The following is a 24,458-nucleotide window of genomic DNA, read 5'->3' on the forward strand; positions in this document are numbered from 1 at the left end:
ATACACATCTTATCATACTTACCAGTAAGAGTTCCTGCTCAGTTGCTCTGGGCATCTTTAGAGATACATTGCCCCTTGTCATGTGATTATGTGACATATTTACAGTATGTCCAATGCACAACTTCCTATCATGAGAGTCCTCACACGATCTCTATTATTTCCTAGGTGCGGCACTGTCGGCACTGTCTGTGGATTGTCGAGCAACTCCAGCGCTCCTGTGCCATTACTGACCTTTGTCTGAAAATGAAAGTTTCCTGGCTGTGGTGCTAATTTATCAGCCTTGATTTAGGACTCACTTTTTAGGACCCAGAACAATCATCACTTGATGCATGCTTGTTCAGGGTCATCACTTGCAGCATGCTTGTTCAGGGTCATCACTTGCTGCATGCTTGTTCAGGGTCATAAACTCAAAGTATTGAAGTTAGAGGGTCAGCCAGCCAGACCAGGCAACTAGCAGTTTCAGAAAGAGTTCAGAAATGCCCTCTCATTTCACCCAGTTTTAGGATTCCTATAAACCTTGCTGTGGATTAGTGTACAACATTCAGCCATTCAACTTTGCACTGCCATAATAAATGATCACATAGTTTCAGTAGAGGTACATTTATATGTATGGAATTAATGAATGAAACGCAGATCTTACATTATACCTAAAGGGCCCATTCACACAATAGCATAAGTGCTTTGATGCATAACACAGACACAAACACAGAGGTGTGTGTTGTAAAGAACATTGCATTGTACTGTTAACATGCATTGCAACGCTTTTTTAAATTTAATTTTCTTAACTTAACATTTTATTATTATTCTACAGCCTGTTGTGATGTGCTGCAGCGTATTTAAACATGCTGCACAATACTGCTACATGCACTATAGGACATAAGGAAAAATGAATTAATATTACATTTACAATTACCATCCATATTAATTGTTTCTTTTCTTTCTTAAATGTGATTGAAGAATGCCTTTGAGAAGATCAGCTGCCAGCATTCGCTCTGATAGCAGTGATGTGGACATGGAAGGAACGGGTATGTTTTTTAAAAAGAAACACACACACACACATATATATATATATACATTTTTCCCCCCATAATTTTCCTCTTATGACCTATCTCCACACTAACAGCTGATGATGATGGATGTCAGGAAAACACATTTTTAGTACAGCAAGCAAAGGTTAGAACTTGACAATGTTTTTACTGTTGTCTGTGTCCCGTGTTCCTGTCCCGGGGACCACCTCACTACCAATTTCCACTATGGGCGTCACTCGGACAGCAAATGAGGAACAATCTTCTCAGTGGGGTCAATGGCAGAAATGAAAACCTCATAGAAATGTAACTCAACCCCTACACTAAAGCAGAAACAAACAAAAAAATTGCTGGAGTTATATTTGTAATTTTTTTTGTTAACTTTCATCACTTATTCATTACCTAAAAGAATTTTGGAGCAAAAAATTGTCATTATAAACAAACCACAGAATGGGCTTTCCATTAGTAAACTTGGCGCTTGGCCAGGTTAGCGACTGCACTTGCCTGTTAAAATAAATGAAAAGTACCCACAGATAGTCCAAGAAAGCCAGCTTGCAATTTCAAATAATGGTTCATTGCAAACATCTCACTCTTTTATTATTGTGGCACAAATGAACCTTTAACCCAAATAAACACGGGAAGAGCTTTGTAGAGGAGAGTGAAATGACATTTTGTACTGGATGCTTCAACAGTTGCCGGTGATTGCACACTATATTTCAAGTAGAAAAAATAGATGTTTGAGTTCACAGAACAACTTATATGATACGCTTCTAAAATCAGCAGAGCTGGGAATGGTAAGCCATTTGGGTAGAAAGTAAAGGACTCCCACACATAAACATCTTAGAAAAGTAAGAGAAGACATTGCACTGCAAGGTATAGGAGGTAAGGATATAAAAAAGTGTTCAGATGGGGTGTCACCTAGGTTGGTGCCATCAACACCAATATCAAGAAAAACATTTATAATGAAAACAAATAGGAGTTTGATTTATAAATCTTCTGTCCAGCCTTCGGCCACACTTAGGCGAAAGCAATTTTGCGCGTTTCTACACTTGGCTTTGCACATTTTTGTGCGTTTTCGCATAAATCCAATCGCAAGTTTTTATGAGCAGATTGAAGCTCATTGATGTATATGAGCAAACGTGGGCAAAAACGCACCAAACACGCATTTTCAAGCATTACCTATTGAGTCTATGGGGCCAGAACGAGCTGTAATATGCCCCCCAAAAAAGCTCATGTACTTTTTCCAGGGACAGGCATTTTGCTTATTGCGACAAAAAGCTCAGAGGGGGCATTTTTCTTAAAACGTTTTTTTAGGGCAGAAAAAGCGCTACAAAACGTTCAGTGTGAAGTAGGCCTCCTGCTGGGCAAATGTAATTTGCATGGCATGCCTGCCACTGGTTGAAGCCGAGATGCATAGGAATTTCCTGTGCAAACGGCATTCACTTATAATGAATATTACATGACTACATTTACAGAAACTGCAATCAATTATATACGGAAGGGTTAATGCAGAACTAAACGTACAATGTAAAAATCAGACAGATATTTATCGTAGAAGAGACTCTGTAGATCTCTTCTCCCATAAAATCTTTCCTCTTGTTCTTTATAAATTTTCCACTAACAGCTGCTTATGCTGATATGCAGTTTAGTGTACAATCTGTTGGAATTAAGTGCTGGGATGAATGACCTTCCATGCACATGTGCAGGCGTTTTGTCAGCCTAGCCAATTAAGATGGCTGAAGACTCCTGAACCCAGAAGAAGATGGGGAAAAGATAAAAGCTGCAGTGGAGCGATAAGGAAGACGGCACAGTGCCGTAGGGGGGCACTAGATAAGTGTGCCATAATATGCAATGCGAACACGCATGGGAGGTGATTCGTCCAAGCACTTACTTCCAGCAGATTGTACTTGCAGGGGCGAAACTACAGATTATGGCTAACTTTTTCTGTAGCTAGCAGTGTCACCTGTGACAGTATGTGTAATTTGCCTTAAAGGCTAAGTTCACCTTTTGCAAAAATTAAAGAAATGCATATTTAATAATAGAAAAAAAATGCTTTTCTTTAATTTTTGCATTCAAGCCAGGAAAGTGATCACTCGATCAGGGCTGCAGAGCTCAGGCTCCTGCACATTCTCATACAGGCAGATCTCCGTGTGATGATGTATGGAGTATCAATTAGGAGAGAACAGGAAGAACGGATGGAGGGGATTAAGGACAGCTGTACCGCATCTAACCAGAGAGAGGATGGCTGGACGCTGTATGAGGTGATTTAATGCAGTTTGAAGTCCAGCCGTCCTTCTCTATCTCTGCTAACTGAAACTCTGTACCTCAGTACAGAGCTCTGCTGACTATAGCTGACCACTGCAATGCATACTTGGCCTTCTATTCGGACAATCAAACTTAACACAGCGACCGATCCACGTCTCCCCTTCCTGTCAAATTTGTTATAAGTATATGTAAACCCAAGTACTAACGTAGGTGCATGGTTTAAATACAGTTGTCCTTTGATTAGCCTTCCTGGCGGTAATCCCGAGTGTGGCTCGGGGTTAATTTTCAGTACCAAAAGCGGTAAACCCGAGCCACACTTGGGATTACACTGTAGCGTCAAATCCTACGGTAATCCTATTACCGTAGGATTTTGAAGATAGCAAAATAGTCACACGACCATATAAATGGTTTAGAATATATCAATATTTATTAGTGTATTGGTTTAAAAGAACCATAAAATCAGTAGACATACAGTATGTTCATATAGTATGTACATGTACAACATGTGTGTCTTAATAATGTTCGTACATACGATCAAAATCACATGTACAAAACATGCAGGTGGAAGGAACTATGTTTCACTTGACACATTTTGTAGATTTAGTAGATTTTATAATTCTCTCAAATTGATAGACTAATAAACATTAGTAACAGATTATATGGTCGTGTGACTATTCTCTTCCAATTGCATATGCATTTTATGGCTCTGTTCATCCCTATGGAGGAGCTGTACTCATGGCATCTCATTACCCTAACTAGGTAACATTTAGTTCACTAAAGCACTGTGTATCATAAAACACTGTTCTCATTCTTTTTTGTATTTCAGTGCTGCTGTTCTCCATCAGCTGTTTTCGGCCACTTCCTGTCTACATGCACCAAGGTTGACCATGGATGCATGGCTGTCTATAGTTGGGGGAGCATGTGACAAAATGCATGTGCACAATTGGTAGATAGTTGTCACCTCATGACAGGAAGGGCTGGAACAAGGACCTTCATGGCAGGATCACCAAGAATTCCTTTACTAAAAGCTGCTGACTAAAGACTTAACACAACTACTGAAATTACATGCAGATGTTAACAATTGTAAGCTTATATTATATTTTAGTTATTTATTTTATATTTACCATACAGTTAATTATAATATTTTTAAATACGCAGCTTTCATAAAATGATATGTAGTGATCCTGCCATGATGGTTCTTTTTAGGTACTTCCTGTTATAGGGTGACAACACTGCCTCTCAATTGTGCTCCTGCCTTGCCATCCTGTCACACAGGCTTCCTATGTAGACTGCAACTGGCCATTTCTACATGCATTACACAGGCATAGTCCATTGTTATCACCATCAGAAAACCCGCCCTGGGAAATGCCACGCAGCCATCGCTAGAGTGCCTGTATACAGGTAGTGGCTGCAGAGAGACTGCAGGAGAACAGCAGCACTGAGATGTAGCAAAGGATAAAAAGGTGAAACAAGAAAGTTATTTTAAAAGATGACAACCACTTATGACACATATCGTTACAATCAGCAGACAGAAGCTGATTGGTCACCATGGGCAACTGCTCCAGATTCTGTCTTTCATTTTCAAAGCTTAACTGAACAAACAGAAGACAGAAACTGATATGGGCAACTACCCCAGATTCTTTCTGCCCCAGTTTTGATCATTTCCCCCATTACCCCTGGTAACATCAATAGGCTTCTCTTACAAGAGAGTGTTCATTTACAGTACAGCAGGAACATTGAGACTCCCTTGTTTGGTTTCCTAATGGTCGTGTTAGAGATGAAACTGAGAACGTCACCAGTAATATGTCACCATTGTGGTTCCTGAGAGCTATTAAAACAACTGAAATTATTTTTTAAAGAGAATTATTCTTTGATTGACACACATCAAACAGATGGATGCAACATACCATTCTCCATTTTCTCCACTTGATTACCTTTCATATTATTTCTTCTAGCGGAAGGTGAGCTGGCCAGGCTACAGCGCATTATTCGCCTGAAGAAGGAACAGTATCAAGGAACCACTACTAGGAAAAATGAACAAATGCGGAGACAGCAGTATGTATTCCTTAACCAAGATTTGTTCGGTTAATCTGCTGCAGACTGACATCTCTCTTTAACAGGCAGAATGCAGCCTCAGGGAATTTTCTCGTAATGTCATGTCATTAGTGCAACATGGTATTCGGGGATATGCCTACTGAAAACATGTGGCAAAGCAAGACACCTGTCATTCCTGTCATACTGTATGGCTTGTTTAAAGAGAAGCTGTGCAAAAAACTCTAAGTATGTGCATATATAATACAGCACATAGTGGAATCTGACAAGCTTATGTGACGCATGTACTGCTTTATTATTAAAGCAAAAGCACACATGGGGGAATTTATGAAGCCTGGCTCAGGGAGAGGCTGTGTGAGAAAGCTGCCTGCACATTCTGGATTTGTCACTTCCTCCCTCTAGTGGTCAAAAATAAAGCTGCCCATACCCACCCTGGGAAATATCTATATTTTTTTAATTCAACATGCGAGTTGAATGAAAAAACAAATACACTGCCTGACCAAAAAATGTAATATTTTGTTGGACCACCTTTAGCTTTCATTATGGCACGCTTTAGTCATGGCAAGGTTTAGATAAGCTTATGCAATGTCACAACATTTATTTATATCCAGAGTTGTGTTCATTTTTTACCAAACTCTTGTAATGATGATGGGAGAGTTGGGCCACTGTGTAAAGTCTTATCCAGAACATCCCAAAGATTCTCAATGGGGTTAAGGTCTGGACTGGTGGCCAATCTATGTGTGAAAATGATGTCTCATGCTCCATGGACAACTGTTTCACAATTTGAGCCGGATTAATTCTGGCATTGTCATCTTGGAATATGCCCAATGTGACATCAGGGAAGAAAAAAATAATTGATGGAAAAACCTGGTCATTCAGTATATTTAGGTAGGCAGCTGACTTCAATTTTTGGGGATATAATGTTACTGAGCCTAGACCTGACCAATTGATGTAACCTCAGATCATAACACTGCCTGAAATCCAGGTGGTGACTTTTTCTTTGTCCAGGCAATGTATAACAGATTCTTCCTTCCACGCTAAGCAGTGTGGATGGACGAATCCCCCACTGGGCCATTGTGTTCTGACAGCAGCGGGTGTGCTGATTGGCTTCTGTCATTGTTCGCTAGAAAATGTTCCAACCGGCTCTTTCGATTTTCTGATCAATGCATTCCACCCACTGAACACATTTTTGCTGGCTCATCAAGAACTGGCCAACATTCGTACAGTGTATGGCCAGCTTTCTACTGTGCTAGTTTTAGTACACTGACCGCAGCTAAGGGTCTTTGTTTTTACTTCAAATCATGTTTGTTTTTTGTCTTGAAGCTTGTAAATGCAAATATTTTATTATATATGCATTTTTTCACGTGTATGTATATTCTATTCACATTCTTTTATTCAAAGGGTATCTTTGGTCAAAAATTAACAACACATATGTATTTCTGTATTGAATTTCCACTCCTAAAAACCATATCAACCTACATGTTTGTAAACCTATTTATTGAAGATGCCCATAGGATGTACTTCCTCAATGCACAATGACACAATTTCACTCAGGCCTATAAATACACAATTCCTTTTGTCACAACTCTCACAGAGCTGGCCTTCTAAACTACGATTCAGCATCAGAACAATGTAACATTATTATTGCATGCTGGAAGCAATGCATGATGGCATATGTAGTCCTGAGAAATTGAGGTTGCATCACATCAGGCAGCAGGGAAAGAGATGTTAAGCATACTGGGAATCCAGGAAGTTTATGAACGTGATGGGCAGAGAAAAGGCAGCACTTGAAAAAAAATCCCTTTTATGTATTAAGTAACCTTTGATTTGCAGGATCAAAAACAACTCTAGTATAAATCCCTATTACAAAGCTGATGTTATACTAAGCAAGTATATGCTGGGACTTTAGAACTCCTTTAACCAAAAGCTGAAAACTTAAAGGATGGGTGTATTTTAAAACAAAGTGCACTTGTCATTTTGGCCCCTTCAAGCTGACTTAATCAATCCCTCTCTCCCCCTGCTCAGATGCATACTTACCGTGTTCCAATGGGTTCAACTTTCATTATTTGTTTACTTTCACCATGAAAGTCTCCCGCTCCTGGCCACGACTGCAAACTACATCAGGACTTCTATAGGGCCATCATAGAGAGGTAGATGAACCCTATAGAAGTCAGGAGAGTCTCCCCCTCCTGGTCATGACTGTGAAGCATATATCAGTCGAAATCTATGAGACCATATCCCATCTGGGAGATGGAGCTAGACGAGCCCCATAGTAGTGAATGGGGATGTACTGTGCAGGCGTGGCCAAGAGAGGGAGACTTTTGCTGTAGAATTTAAACAAACAACAGGGGCTGGACCCATGAGAACTCAGAATTTATGTGAGCATGGGAGGGTGGGATTGATTAGGTTAGCTAAAGGGACCAAAAAGACAAGTGCACATTTTATAGTGCAGTTATTTAAAAAAATTTTTTTTATTAAATTAGAAATTTAGGTTAAACTTTTTGGGGGGATACAGCAACAGTCCTTTAGTTTACCTCTAATGAAGTGTATCCTATGACTTGTTAACTGCTGCTTAATGTAAAAAAATTCCCTTCATTGATGTCGTATCCTGCTAACAGTGGTGAATTTCTGGCACTGCATGGGTTAACTGCCTCGTCTGTTGCGCTCTCCCTCTCCCCTTCCACCCTTTCTCCCCCCCTCATGCTCATTCAAAAAACTCCTAGTATTGATTTGAGAGAATGTAAGGTGTTCTGTCAATGGAGGATGGGAGGATGAATGACAGAATCTCCCTCCTCCGTTCACAGAACACTTTGCATACTAGCAGCCTTGTGAATGGGCAAGGGGGTGGAAGGGGAGAGAAACACTACCCAAGACAGCCCAACGGAGCTGGTGTGAATGAGCCCCTAAGATTCATTTTGATGAATAACATAACATAACCCATCATGAATTTTTAAAAAGTTGATTTTGTATGGGCAAATATATAAATATATATTGCGTCGGTCTATAGTGTGGAGTGCTGCTTACCTAACTTGTTGAAATAAATATACTGTATATTGTAACAGGGACAACTTCAACTGGTATTGGCAGTGGTAAACCATGCACAAGACAGGGACATCCAAGAACAGTCCAAGCAGCTTGTCCTGCACTTTTATTCATCAAGGCAGCAAGCAAACACAGTAGAATGCAGGAGGGCATTGTAGAGAAAATCCATGGCATAAAACAAACAAAACATTTGCTTAACTGATCAACTAACTAAACTCAGGTCAGCTCCTGACTAGTAGGGTGGCCCAACACAAACCAGCAGCTCAGCCTTTTCACCCATCAGCGGGCTCCCACAGCATATACCTTTTCTATATTACAAGATACAGAGAGGTTTGTACTAGACTGCTCATTAGCTGGTCCTAATTGTAGGTAATTGTCTGTATTTGTAACTTCATTTTAGAACAGTACATCAAGTCCTGAGTTCATGTTTGAATTATTTTCCCCAGCGTATTTTTCATCTCCTGTATAATGCTTACGTGGTGCAGCTGTCCCGTCGTTTAGATACAAAACTTGGCACTGGGCAGAGCCAAACACGATGAGCAACTATCTCAAGAAGAAATAAATCACTTGTTTTTATACAAGCCTTCCAAATTAGGTTGCCAACACTGGTGAGATTTAATCCAGGTAGTTCGCATTTCTGAGCTCATGACTAAAAACGGGTCATTTTGTGCAAGGTGGGAGTTTCTGCTGAAGATTAACACTTTGCTCAAGCACTCATCAAGTGGTGTGAACTTGTGTCACATACATTCCTTCTTACAGTACTTCTTTTGTGATTTATTCATGTATAATATAAAGAATGCCTCAGTGCAATTTTGCCTTAAAAAATCTTTGCCCTACATGAAAATGGGAAGACTAATATACTGTCGTATTTTTCATGGGATATTCCTATTGTTTAAATTGATGCTTATATGGCACATATTTCTGTCCTTTACATAGAACTGTTTATATTTTCATTAATCTTATTTATGTCAAAATTATATCCTTGTATATTTTATACACTTCCCAAGTATGTTGATACACTTGGAATACATTTTGTATTCTGTGTTCATTTGGTAGCATTTAAAAATCTCATATATATTTATTTATAGTTTGTAATTATTATATTTTACACCCCCCCCCCCCCCCAGAAAGGGGTGCATTACTTCACAAACAGATGAGCTAATGAGTGCCAATTATCAAGTTGATGACAATTCTTCCACATCCACACTTTTCCATTTCCTTTATACGGATCCACACCATATCTTAGGTGTACCTTCCACATTGGGGTTTAAAACAAAGTGCACTTATCCTTTTTGCCCCCCATCCCTGACCTAACAGATTACGCCCTCCTTCCCCTCGATCTGATGCCGTGGCCTCCGGGGGTGGTATACATTAGCGTATTCATGCCATATGTAATCTCTCCCTTGACTGGGCCCCTACAGTAGACCCATTGATTGCTACTGGCTTCTACTGCACAGGCATGGCCAGGAGAGAGAAAAGACATGTGAAGGAGGATGTCAACAAGCACAGGGGAATGTGGGTCTTGGATGTCAGTAAGTATGTATCTGTGAAGGGGGAGGGTGGGATCTGTTTGGTAGCATAGGGGAAAAAAAAGAATAAGCGTACACTATATGAAAATGTATTTATTCTTTAAAGTACATCTATATCCAAACATTTTTCTTTCTCTTTTGTTCATTGAAGGACACAGTGGAGATCTTGAATCTCTTACTAATGGGTATATAGCGCTACCTTCAGGAGTAGGACACTAGGCACAAACAAAAACTCAGCCTAGGGGCGGCCCCTGAAGGTAGCTAAACCCCCTAGCAGCTAGAGCCAGCTCAGTTTTCTGTCTAGTGTCAAGAAGTTAGGACCTAAGCTCCCTGCTGGGAATCTTGTTCCTTACTTTTTGTAGGGTATTTTTATTTTTTCTCCAGTCTTTAGGACCTTCATTCAATAGCTGAGCTGAGCGACACGCTGGATAATATAGATCCTTGTATTCCCCCCCAGAGTAGCCATCAAGCGCACGCAGATCCTTAGCTACGTGTGGGGTTGGCGGCGATAGCCCTATCCTGGTTCTCGGGGCATATGACTGAGTGACCTAGTTGATTTGCCACAGTGTCCCCCAGGCTGACGGCGTCCCCATTCCGGTGGTGAGACAATCTGTCTTCGGAAGCAGTACCCTCCAGCGATCGGTAAGTATGGCAGCCCTTCTTTCCCCCCCTTTTTTGTCAGGGTGGTCGTTGTGAGTGGTCTGTTGGTACCTTGTCTTCCCTTCTCCAGTTTCCCCCTCCCCCCTGGTGACTCACCAACTATTGTGGGGGTCCCTACTTGGCTGCGGACAGTTGCACTTCCCCGCCAATGTTATGCCCTGTATGTAGCAGTTATCCTAGAGGGCTGCAATATATGTGTGTGTGGGTCTCACAGACATGGTACGCACTTGTCCTGTATGCGCTGGTGGCAGGTATCACCATGGCTTCCCGAGCGATGCAGCATCCAGAAGCGGGGGACCAAGGGGGTTTTAGGGGCTTCCAGTCTCAGTGCTGAGCCTTTGGACCCAGCCCCCATGTGCTGACAGCTTGCCTTGCATAGGGTCTAGTTACTAACCTATGGGACAGTGGAGCCCCTACTGTCAGGGCAGTGTGTATTGCGGTGCCTGTTCTTCTCAGTACATTGATGTATTATTTTTCTTTTACTTGCATGCTTTTTGCAGCAGGCATTACCTGGGTGCTTACCTGCGATCTGGGTGTGCCCTTGGGCCCCCTTCTTGTTGTCTATGTGGGGTAGTTTATTTTTTTGTCATGGACAACAGTCTTGCAGGACCTGTGACACATCTGACAGTTTTCTCCCTTTGTGGGATTATTTGTGGGATTATTGCTGGTTATTGCCTGTTCTGTCTGCGGCATGCCTGTTTACCGATCTTGTTTTATGGGACCTGGTCTGGTGTATGGGTGTTTCACCTTTCTTCCGGGACACCTGAAGGATTGGACCCTGCTAATGTGCTCACTCTCCTCGCCTGTTTTAACTATTACACACAGGTATTCTCTTTGCACTGGGGGTTGCCTTGTAACTTCTTCCGGTGTGTTTTCCTGGATTCACCTCCTTTTGGGCTGTTGATACGAGTTGTTTTGGTACACCGACCTATGCATTCCCTTTTCCTGGGGATATGAGCTTTTCCCTCGTTGGCAGCCTCCTACTCCTGTGGGTTACGAATGGTTACTATGGACTGTCCCTGTTGTGTATCTGGGGGTGCCATGCATTTTTTTGGTCTTGTTCCGCCTGCGCAGAAGGACCTGTGTTGTTCTTTTTCGGTTATGAGGCATAGCGGGACCTGGGGGCTACTTTGTTTTTTGCCTGACATGTTTTGTCTACCAGGTTTTTACCTGTCCGGATTAAGGCTGTCAGTGGGGACCCTTTGCTGGTGCAGGCTGCCGCCTGCTCATTGCACATAGTGGGATGTGTCTGCAGTCTTGCCTGCGTTGTGTGAGGACACTCTCTGCGGGTGTCTTTTGAGTCTCCTGTGGGAACTACTCATGGTGGTAGCTTGGTAATCTGCCGGGTGTGGGGTTGGGGGGGTTGTCCATTTCGGGAGCCAGGGAGATTCCCTGTGGTTTCTTTCTTGGTGTTCCGTTTGCAATCCTTGGATCACCGGTTTTACCCTCAGCCTGGGTGAGGTCAGATCCTCACATAGGGACTTCCCCTTCTTCGGGTCAAGTAGAGGCTGCCGACATCCTTTGCAATTTAGACTGTTGATGCCTTCATTTGGGCGAGGGAGATTTTTGGGGCTTCCTTTGATCTTTCAGTCCTGCCCTTGGATTTGGCCTTTGCATATGGGTCTGCTATTGTTCCGATTGTAGCCTGCCTGATTCTTTTCAGGTCTGTTTGGGGTGCAGGGTTGTGTTTTCTATTTTTCTGGGGGAACTGATTCTAGATATCTCTGTATGGTGGTATCTTCCGCTTTTGGTCTTTTAGACCTTGAGGTTTCTTGCCCTGGTGGGTTTGTATGGACTTCCCTAGGATGTCTTTGCCTCTCTCCTTTGGAGTATTCTTTGGGGGATAACATAGCTCTTTCGCTGGGGACTCCGGGACGTGTTGTCAGTAGTCTTACTGACAGGTCCGTATGGACTTCACTGGGATTTTTTTCCCTCTATCCCTCAGGGTTGGTTCAGGTGTGCTTGGTATCTCAAGCACATGGGGAATGTTTTCAGCTGTTTTTTTCTGGGGACTTCTATCTGTTAGTCGTCCTCCTTCTTTTTACTTTGTAAGGCTTTTTGACGCTGTTGGTTTTCCAGAGGAAAAATCTTGCTGTCTATCGGTACAGGATCATCTGTCTATCGGTACAGGATCGTTTGGGTGGCGAGCGTGCATCGCTGGTTGTGTGGAGTAGTTTAGTCTTATCCCCACCCCTCGGTAGACACTGCTTTGGGACGTCCCATTAGTAAGAGATTCAAGATCTCCGCTTTGTCCTTCTATGAATGAAAGAGAAAATAGGATTTTTGTACTCACCGTAAAATCCTTTTCTCTGTGTTCATTGAAGGACACAGTGCCCACCCCTCTGATTGTCATGGGTAGTTCTATGTACTGCCTTGTACTGCTTGGTGACTAACTGAGCTGGCTCTAGCTGCTAGGGGGTTTGGCCACCACCAGGGGCCGCCCCTAGGCTGAGTTTTTGTTTTGTGCCTAGTGTCCTACTCCTGAAGGTGGCACGATATACCCATTGGTAAGAGATTTAAGATCTCCACTGTGTCCTTCAATGAACTCAGAGAAAAGGATTTTAAGGCGAGTATAAAAATCCTATTTTTTAAGTTTTGGATAAAGGCGGGGAGCCTTAGATGCTTTGCCTCGGTCCTCGCTGGTGGGATTCACTTCTTTGTTTGTCCTGGTGACCATCTGTTCCTAGGACATAAAATTATGAGTAATTTGAAATTATGTAGTTGTCCCCAGAACAGAAAGTGAAGGCCAATCTTTCAGTGGGGACACCTGTTCTTGTGTCTATTGTTTCAAAAGCGGATTTCCCTTAATTTTGGAGAAATGTCTTCCATTTATCAGGGCCACAGAGAGGAAAAAGAAACCTGACAGGGGTTCCAATCATTCCCTACTATATCTAAAACAGAAAAAAAGTTTTGGCTAGAGATTTTTTTCTAACAGATTCCTAATGAGGGTAAAAGCTGTGGTACTTTACTATTATAGATTAGATTAACTTTAGTCCCCATTCACACCTAGGCATTGTGTTGCTCAAACGTAAGTGCGACAAACCGTTCAAGACAGGGAATCCCATTCATTTCTACTGCCTCTGTTCACACCTGAGCATTGTATCGCAAGCAGGAAAATGCCTGTAGCTGGAAAAAGCGATGAGCTACTTTTTGGCAGATTACAGAGCTTTTTGGTCCCATAGACATCAATGGGAAACTTCTTGCGAAAAAAACCCTCAGGTGTAAACAGGGGCCATGGAAATGAATAGGATTTCTTGTCTTCAGTTTTTTGTCGCATTTAGCTTTGAACAACAAAACACCTAGGTGTGAACAGAGCCTTATGGGGAATTTTGTATGCGTCTAACAAAATTTCTGACAATTTCAGACATTCATTTGCAGTTGCAGGTTTTTTTTTTGTTCCCGTAAGTGACTATTTACCTAAAGTTAAAGTGAATCTTAGTGGTCTTTGCTTATTAAGGTCCGAACTAAAATAAAATATTTTTGTTTTATTTTCAAACTATGACATATTGATTGTTTTTTTTTACAAAAGAAAAGCCTGTACTTGAACCCTTTGACATCAAAGGAGCATATACGGCTACATTTCTCTTCCTCTAGCCTCAAAATACAGCTGTGATCTGGAAGAGTCTGTGCATTACCATTCCATACAAACATTGTCTGCACAGCAGAATATGTGAACTTTTAAATTAAAGACAACACTAGCACCAATTAAGTGGCACATCAAATTCACTCCTCTCCTGCTGCCAGCACTTTGAAGAGTGACAGTATGAGCTGCAGGAAGATGCTATTAAATTTTATGTACTAAGCAAGCAATTGATGTTGGTACTGAGAGAAGATTTGTTGTAGCTCCTTAGCTAATTTACTGAAATGTTTTTGAAAACCATGTCAAGAAAAGCCCTTGCTGAGAAAAGTTATGGACCTCCACTCGTATACAACCAGTTAGAATGACTGGAAGGGAATTACATTGTAGTCATTCACTTTAAAAAAAATACTAGGTGCTACATTTTTATTACCACCAATAAGACTAACAGTAATATTTAGAATAATAAAAGTTAGATATTGTTACTGCAAATGCATATTTTACAGTGAGCTTTGGTGTGATCCCAGAGTGCTTATAACCGCCATAGTCATGTACTCCAAAACATATAAATGTTTACAATGGCAATGGTCGCAGCAAATGCTCAGATCTAACTCATTACTTGAGAAGATTGCATAGCTGTTGGCAATCTAAACTCCAGGCTTTGCAAGGACTTTCTGAATGTTCTTCCAAAACAACAATTTTTTTGTTGTTGTAGGTTTGTGTTGGCGGAGGAATTAAAGTGTTGTCCCGCATTTTTTAAAACCGATCCAGACTGATGGAAGCTTACCAACCTATTAGTCCTGTAAATTAGCCTAGCCTGTCTAGTTAATACAAGAGTTGCCTTATTGTCATTCCATGCTTGTTAGTGAGACATAATGGTCCCTATATACTGTGAGGGGAATTTTTCAAAACTGGAGCAGACAATATCTGGAGCAGCTGAGCATGGCAACCAATCAGCTTCTCTCTTTCATTCTCAAATCTTAACTGAACAAACTGAAAAGAGAAGCTGATTGGTTGCCCAGGGCAACTGCTCCAGATTTTGTCTACTCCAGTTTTGATAAATTCCCCTCTGTATGTCTAAAGGAAAGGATGGTTTTCATGGAAAGGCCGCACAGATGTAGTTATTGTAATTTAGAAGAGTTTTAATTCTATAAACACTCCACCATTTGTGTATATGCTCAACTCTGTCGTCTTTGATCAGGGCAGAGATTTGTGCACTGGAGAAAAGGCGAGAGGAGCTGCTGAAGACCCTAAACATTGCAGAAAGTCGTAGCAATCAGTACCGTGATCAGGACAGCCAGGAAAAACTTCACACCTTGTTGGAACAAAATGACGAGCTGGATGACCAGATAACAACTGAGAGGAAAATCATTGGTGATTTAGATCGAAAGGTAAATTATGTGAGAAAAAATGTAAGACCAAATGCTCAGGTCATCTGTCACCAAAAAAAACATTTGTGTGAAGAGCTGCTTGTGGAAGCAACTATGTTTGTGTATGTTGCATTGTAAGGAAATTTAAAGGGGACCTTCACCCATACAAGTAACATCGTCTCATCGGCTTCTTCTCCACTTCCTTTTAGACAATAAAAAAAAAAGTTTTAACACAAACTGACTTTCATTTGAATATTTTTACATTTCTAGCCCATATACAGCCACTGTGCTAAATCATACAGCAGCTGATGTGCAGTGCCTGGCACAGTGCCGATGTGCCAAGCCTGGCACATTGCACCGTGTACTTTGTTTATTAGAACTTTATTGAAATGTACTACATTACATCCCGCTGCACTAAAAAAAAAGTACTGCAGGCTTTTTTTTCCAGCGCACAATACCGTGTTCTACTAGAATGCGGTCGTGTGAATGGTGTCTAACTGTGACAAGGCAAATTGCCCTCTCTTTCATTGGGGCTGCTCAGGAGAAAATGTCCAACACAGCCTTAACACATCTGGTGTGAATGGAACGTTACCCTGTGAGAATGATGTACGCAGTCACCCGCTGCCTCCAGGGATGGCTACATTACACATACCAGGATGGAGTTTGCATTGAAGTGTGAGCAGGGCACAAAGAAAACAATTGTTTTCTGTATCCTATGCTACTGACCTGCATTGTTCTTGTGTAGAGAAACACAAGTCACCACACATAGGGTGAATGAGCCCTAACTAGACATACTTAGGGGCTGATTTATATCTCTTCTACCCAACTTATAGTTGGGCCAATGCCATTTACATGACATTACTGCCAGTGGATAGAGCACCGTCTAGTTACAGTAGTGCCATAGGAATGACATTCGCCCAGGTATATGCTGGGCAGAAGATTTCTCAATCAGCCCCAAAATGGTATTATTTATGATTTAATATTTACCTGACAAAAAAAAATATTTAAATGCATTTTTTGAAGTTGTGACTGTAGATTCCCTTAAAATGCAAAACACTGTTTCATAGATAAACTCCTGGGAGAGAAAACTTTCAGATCAGAGAAAACAAGAGAGAAGCTCTTCAGGGTCTGCCACACAAAATGCCCAGGCACAGAAGAATGTCAAGGTTAAGGAAAACCGACTGGACCGGGTGAGCACTACAGTACATACACAGTGTCCTTGTACCAAGGCTATGTAAATAACATTGATTGATGTTTAAGGCTGCATATGACACCAATCTATATAGAAGAACTTTTTTTTTTTAACTCTCCTTGTGCAATGTGGGCAGCCATTGTGTTTGGTGAATAGTAAATGCTTAGCAGCATATTAAATTTTCTAGTTTCCCTGACATCATTATTGTAACATAGGGCACTCTGTGCCCTATGTTATACTCATGATATCAGTTGTTTATTGAACTGATAAACTGCATTACCTAAAATTGTAGCATAGCCGGCAAAACAGGTGTCATTTTAAAACTTAAATTGTAACTCTGATCAAACAAACAATGTCCGTACCTCGGTATAGACAGGGACAGGAGGGAGAATCTGCAGGAGCCAGAGCATTGCACCTACCATCCACTGATCACGGTTGCAATGCTTTGTTTGCTCCAATGTAAAAAAATAATGATTGCACATTTTTTTCTTATATGAATATGCGTGCATTTATTATTTCTTTTTTCTTTTTTAAGGTGAACAATATCTTTAAAGGGTGTCAGTTGTTTTGTAGATTTCTCTGTACATTTTAGTACCCTTTTCATCATATATAACTCCACTATATTGTCATTTGTGTTGAAAAAAGAATACATACAGTGCTGTAAGACCAAACTGACAGTATGAATATGTCCTCAGGACTGGATCATGCCATGTGTTTGACTTGGTTTTAAATTATTTAAAAGACAATTATTTTCTATTGAACACAGATTTGATCACAGCTAAAAGGAGATAATTAGGAGATAATTAGTACCATGCATATGCCTGTTATTTGAAACCAAATGATTCTTAATATTACTGTATGTTGCAAGATACATAACTATTAGTGATTTACGGGAGATACAGTACATTGGAATAATACCTGATAGCTGGTCATGTTATGTGTTGCAAACCACATTTAAGGATTGTAAGCTGCAATATATAATTTGTTTATGTTTGGGTTTAGATATGCTTTAATGTTAAGGCTTGAAAGAATCAACTGGTTTCATCTGTGGGTATATAGCCAGACTAAAGTGGAAGTAAACACCTGATGCTTGATATCCTATACCAGTGATCTCAGCATGATAGTGTAGGACCTTCCACCCTGTGGAGTGGCTTCCTAAATTTAGTGATGCTAGCACTGTAATCAGTCTGGCTAATTTGTAGTCTGGTATCACTTGGTTAATTCTAGGTGTTCTGCTATTGATTACACCTACCTGTAAGTGGGGTGTGACCCTGCCACAGAGTGGGGCAGCCAATAGGCGAACACTGGGAATGTCTGTGCCTCACCAACCAATCACTAGTGGTTTCATGGCCAGTGGTGCATGCTGGAGAAGTGCATAAATACTCAGGGATTCCCATTTTCTCTGGGGCAGTCCGCCCCCCGGGCTTAGCCTGGGGGCGGGAGGTGCAAGATTGGGAAGCTGACCTGGCCTCAAGCCTGCAGGAGGCCAGATGTGTACCCAGGTGGGGTCTGGAACTATCTGGGGAGAACCAGATGAGTCTATGACTGCTGCAGGTGCCAGGAAGGCCAGGATGGCATGGACCTCAGGAACAAATTTTGTGTCTCTCCCAGGGAAGATCTCATGTTCATCCAGTGTCATCCTCTGTTCTACTAAAGTATTTCTACACTATGGAAGCTTGAAGTGATTGGTGAGTCTGGAGTCTGTTTTTGCTATGAATATAATCTATTTTAGCCCTATACCCTCTTTCCTAGTTTGGCTGTTCTACAATAAAGCATCTAAAAAGTCCTTAAAGTGACTGGCTCCCAATTTGCTGTTCATATCCCACAGCCCAGCTAAAGATCCATACCTGAAAGTTAAATGTCAGCTCCCCCTGCCTTTGGGGGTCCACCACAGGTCTTCAGGGGGGTGCTACAATAGTTTGACTATTGGCCTACTTATTAGGCTCAGAAGACTGCAGTAGACACTCATAGGCCTCCACCAACAACTGCTAATAAGTACTTACTTGGAAATCTATTCTCATTCCACAGTTCAGTTTTTGGTAGGTTACAATGGTATTTATTTATTTTTATAACACTGCAGTGTTCCATAATGTGCTCAACTATTGCAGTGTCTGCCGGGACTTTTGTGCTATAATTACGTTGGCCGTGCATGCCAAATCTGCTAACATTATTCTCCATTCCTTATGTGATTATTAGGTTCTGACCAAATTCAATCTGCAGCTGACAAAAAATGCCAAGATGAGGGAAGAGATTGACATCCTGAGAATTGAGCGCTCTCGCTTTGATCAACTCTACAAAAAGCTTGAAAAGGTGAGAAATAGGATAACAATTAGAACCTTTACTCCGTACAAAAAAACTATTTTCTAGCATTGGAGACCTAGTCTCTCATGATTTATTGACAGCATAAGGAAAGACATTAGAAAGTAGATTAAAACAGCATTATATAACAATTTTATATTTCCTAGTAATATATATATATATATATATTTTTTTTTTTAGGAATTGTTACAAACGAGAAAGGAAATCGCCACAGTGATTGATGAGTCATCTGCTGCCTATGATGCCAGGTTTGCTTTAACAATAAGAAAATTACATTTGTTATATTTAGGCTTAGGCCATACAGGTCAGGATGACAAAAACTAATTAAAGGATAACGTCTTATATAGGGGAGTGTCTGAACTTCTTCTCCTGTCTTGGGTAATGTCAGTGCAGTGTATAAGCAGCAATTACCCAAAATAACAATCAGAGACACATTATTTAATGTCCTAATGCGTTAAGATGAAAATGTAAGTTTGTCTAAAGATCAAACATTTTTTTTTGTTTGTTTTTGGTAGGATAGTGAATGTAGTGTCATGTTTTTCTCTGTGTTTTCCACATTGGAGAGATTTCTATTTACTTCCTGTCCCTGAGAAAAAACAGGAAGTGGACATTTCTTCAAAAGTATCACCTATTAGGCAATTGTCTCCTTTGGATGGTTTCTATAGCAACTGTAAACTTTTGGACTTTCTATCATTTTCTGTTCTTACGACGATGGCTTCCAGCTAAATGGAAAGGTTAAATCTTGTCACTCTTCCCTGTGCATTGATCCGTCACCAGGTTTTACCTCCTGTCCGAGGTGCTCAGCTTCCTGCCAATCCACTCTGAACCTGTCTGTGTCTTTACAGGTGTGCTAGAGGGCCGCAACCTGGGAGGTGTCTGGCATCGTAACATCCCTACCTTATGGGGCTATGGTGAAGACCCGGCCCTCCTTAGATCCTGCGCCTCTAGCAAATCCCCAGTAATGCACAGTCACCTCAGTCCCTGGGTTCCCTGTGACCTGTATCCCAGTCATCACTTTAGCTCGCTAGTCCTAACTCGCTCCGTAAGCCCCAGAGCCTACTTTCCCTTGTGCCCCACTTCCCAGACCGTGACAAATCTCCCCAGTGGCAACACAGACCCCAATAAAAACCTGACAATAATTTAAATGCTTCTCCATTCTATCAAAAGTAAAAAAAAACAAATTGGCTTTGGATATACTTAAGTCTTTATTGCTTGGAAACCCCAACTGGTTTTGTACAGCACGGTGTAAAGAAGATGCCTTGTTGAAAGTCTTTACCTTAATGAAGGGGGCCTAGATGTGATCTTCTTCATGAAGTTGTTTGTGTTCTGCAATATACTTGCTGGTGTCTTGACACTGTTACTTGTAAAATGAATAGTTCTGAGTGTAGGTGCTTTCAGAGTCACATCGGACAATATCACTGCTTGGAGGGAGCTGTATGTGGGAGCAGTAGAAGTAAAAAAAAAGATAGCAGCATCGGTGCTGAACAGTTCTGCAGTTTGCATTAATTTGAATTAATTTGACATTAAAAGCCTGCCCAGACAGTGCTATGGGTCTAGCACTCCATTTAGGTGAGTATGCCTCAGGATCTGTTTCAGGGTCCCAATGATAAGTAACTGTCTCAGGATGCCAATGATGGGTGACTGTCTCAGGGCCCCAATTATGAGCGACTGTCTCAAGGTCCCAATGATAAGTGACTGTATCAGGGTCCCAATGATGAGTGTCTGTCTCAGGGTCCCATTGATGAGGGACTGAGGCTGATTTACCAAAGAAGTTGATACTCTTTACACAATAAAACACAATCATTACATAATTAAAGTAAATATTCACATAATTTACTGTGTGGGAATTCTCAACTTCTTTCGTAAATCAGCACAATTGTCTCATGATTTTTACCTAACATTGGGCCTTAAATTATGGTGGGTGACGGAAAACTGTCAATAACAACCAATCATTTTGTAATTTTTTTTCAAGTACATAAAAGAGCTATCTAATTTAAAAAGTGACCTCAAATGAGTGACCTTTTTTATGTTAAAGTAAACCTACCAAGAGAAAACTACAGGTGCTGCCACTGCTGATCTCTTTCTGAAAATGCTAGTCACCAGGCACTTATACTGATCCTCTAAGTACATTCTAAATGACTCACCTGGGATGAGTAAACAGATGAGGGCTGTCAGAGAAAAAATTATAAGTTGCATACTTCTCCTTGGGTATGAGGACCAGCATGACATCGAGGCAACTGGTATTTTCATTAGAAAAGATCAGCTGTGTCAGCCTCCATTTTATTCTTTTGATGGGTATCATTTAAAAGCTGCAGTTGATTAAGTATTTATTGATAGATCAAGTTAGGCACACGCTCTACCCAAAATATAACTGATTGGCTTAGGACACAAAAATAGTGGCCATTCTAATGGCTTTTTAAGATGGTTGCATTGAGGTAGTCCCTGCCGAATACAGATTAGGCATCCTGAAGGCCCATACTTATTGGAAATGTCTGTGGCTTTGAGAGAGACATCTCTGGTGGTCACAAGTGTCAATAATCATTGATCCAGCTTTGAAGACAAAATAGATCTCAAATGCCACAGGGCTAATGTGCATTCAGCACTAATAAATTGTCATTCAGAAAGATCTACATATTCTCTGGAGGACACCTTTGGACAGTGCACAGGAGTTTGTGCAGTTCCAAGCTGAAGAAAATTATTGTAAACCCAATGGTGCAACATAATGTGCAAAACCAAGAATTTGTATTTAAAGTGTGCAGAGGTCAGTGAAGCACAAGGGATTCGATTTTAATACTCACCAGTTTAATTAATCAATACCAAGAAATCTATCTGATTGGCTGCTAACTGCATATTGCATTTTCTTGGGCATTGTTGTTAACAATGCATGTGCTGGAGGAGACAGTGTTCTGAAACACATATGGTATATGCAAACTGATCTTCAGTACAGTAATTGTACAAGTGCTTTTGCTATGTTTTTGCCATACTTTGACTGCATCTGGTGATATTCTGAAATATATACTTTTAGTTTGAATGGGAAACTCACAATGTGTAATTATCTGAAACTGATCAGCACATCAAAAATTCCATGATTTCAAAATAAAGATATGTTGGTGGAGAGCTAAATGAGCTATTAAGGCCTGTTGCTGTATTAGTGAAGAGTATGCTAAGGTACAATGGATCCAAAGAAGGATAGTAATACGTATAGAAGAATGAAGAGACCACCAGGCATACAGTGTGATTGGCAGTCTGGTTCAATTGTTTTTCATAATAGGTCTAAAAAAGATAGCAAACACATTTCAGGGGTTTTACCAGTCCCCTTCATTAGGACTATAAATAAGATATAAAAAGCATGTGCAGTAAAGTCAATAGATGATATGCATTAAATGTGGTACAGTCTACAAAGCCAAGTGGAATATGCTAAAACATTATTAATATACCAGTAAATTAACATGAACATAAAAACGGATGTCTTCCCTGGTGATCAAAGTAAATGATTGTATTATGAAGTGCATAAAGAACAGCAAACATAATACATGAAGTGATAACAATGCCAAGAAGTAACTAGATAGCAATCATAAACAGTAATAGCACATGACAATTTGCTCACAGCGCACAAAATCTACTTACAAAAGCATAAAATCAAAAGTTCACATTTTATGCTTTTGATTTTTCTCTTTTATAAGTCGATTCTCTGTGTGACAACTTGTTTTAATCTATTATTTCATTGATTTGTGTGCCATTGCTTTCTAGAAATTGTCTCTCTCGCTATATATCTTCACTATATACAGTACTTCACTATTGCACTTTATGTAATATAATTGCTGCTGTGTTTGCAAACTTAAGGCTTTGATCATTAGGAATTATGCATAACATATGTGTTTTATGTAAATGTGTGATTTTATATTCTATATATATAACACAGCCATGTCATGTGCTTTGTGCTGGTCGTCTTTTTTTCTTTTTTTTTAACCCTCCGTGTTATATGTGGGGGGCCATCTTTATGACTAGCCCCTTTTCCTGATCTTTATATACTGTATACTATTGATATAACATTGTTGTATATTCCAGTTATACAGTATATCTCTTTTTTTGATGTGCATACTATATGGCCAGGTATGCCCTTCTATGGGACTATTTTGAGCATCAGTTACATATCTAATATAATTAGATAGTGTAAGTGTGCCCGCTGATTGGATAGACAACTATGCAGGCACACAAAGTATACAACACTTATAATTGTAAATGCCACAACAGTATCTGTCTTTGTACATGTGTTTATATTTCACTAAAAAAGCATTTTTTGTTATTTTTTGGTAAATTAAGGGATGAGGCCCAAACAAAAGTGCAGCAAATGAAGGAAAAAGCTGAGAAGGATCTGAACCAGCACACAGCAGAAATAAAAGAGCTACAGCGAGTGATTGACCATGACCGCAGACTAAAAGAGTTTATGGGAACCAAAACTCAGGAGCGCGCTATCAGTGAGGAGGTGCTTGATGCCCGACGTAGGAGAGGTGACTGCCAGTCTTATTGTTTCACAAAACCTCTTAGTTACCGGTGTCAAGAAAATGCCTGCAATCCCTTGAAAATCATGATATTTAGATGTTAACATTTAGATAGTTATTGTGGGAAAACACAAAAGCTAAGATATGACAAGGCTATGTCCATGATAGTGTGCAGGTCAGGATAGATTTTGTGATAGTCCAAATAAACCGGTAATTGTAAGAGCTTAGCAGAAATGCATGTGAAAGTTACCAAGGATTCTTTTGGGCGGTTCAGAGAATAAAATGTGTGTAAACCAGGAGGCAACATTTTTAACATATCGGGTAGAAGAAGCCGTTCCTGCTGTTCCAAGCCAACAGAGATGTGTTGATTTAAATGCTATTGGTCTAAAACAGTGTTTCTCAATCTTTTTTTCAGACATGGCACCCTTTAAGTGTATTCAAAATCTACCCTGTAGTGCAGGGGTGATATGTATTGCAGTGCGCAATAATGCATACATGCTACATTTCTCATCTCACTGCGTTGCACCACAGTGCTGTGAGGAGGCATAATTGGAAGGCAACTTTGTACACTTTCAATAAAGTAAAAAAAAAGAGTCACGCCGAACTTCACACAGACACTAACTAGCCTGCACGCTAAAATGCAACATTTAAGCAAGCGGGCTAGTGTGAATGTAAGGAGGAATTGCAGTATCATTAGTGGCCAGGGGTGGTAGAGATGTTAAAACACTATCTGTCCCTACTGAGCATGCACTTGCCAACCAGTGCTGCATGTGGTTGTCCCTTGAAGATGATGTTATAGCATGCACAGTTGTGGTTTGCTTGTTCTGGAGCCATTAGCCAACTGGAAAATGAAGAGCTGCATGTGAGCTCTGATGCTGCAGGGTGGTTTTATGTTTTTGGGGTGCACAACACAGCACTTATTAGC

The 24,458-nt window shown here is 40.6% G+C and overlaps 1 protein-coding gene across 1 annotated transcript in view; it reads left to right on the forward strand.

Annotated features, from left to right (window-relative positions):
* CCDC114 (coiled-coil domain containing 114) overlaps positions 1-24,458 on the forward strand; it is a 103,965-nt gene that overhangs the window by 1,771 nt on the left and 77,736 nt on the right. The window contains exons 2-8 of the mRNA XM_018552963.1: positions 958-1,025; positions 5,246-5,345; positions 15,352-15,541; positions 16,588-16,710; positions 18,909-19,022; positions 19,212-19,279; positions 23,355-23,542. Of these exons, the coding sequence (XP_018408465.1) occupies positions 959-1,025; positions 5,246-5,345; positions 15,352-15,541; positions 16,588-16,710; positions 18,909-19,022; positions 19,212-19,279; positions 23,355-23,542 (850 nt within the window). The 5' untranslated portion in view covers position 958. The remainder of the gene's footprint in view (positions 1-957; positions 1,026-5,245; positions 5,346-15,351; positions 15,542-16,587; positions 16,711-18,908; positions 19,023-19,211; positions 19,280-23,354; positions 23,543-24,458) is intronic.

Source organism: Nanorana parkeri, unplaced genomic scaffold (genome assembly GCF_000935625.1).
Source record: "Nanorana parkeri isolate BGI_ZX_2015 unplaced genomic scaffold, ASM93562v1 scaffold103, whole genome shotgun sequence".
NCBI lineage: Eukaryota > Metazoa > Chordata > Amphibia > Anura > Dicroglossidae > Nanorana > Nanorana parkeri.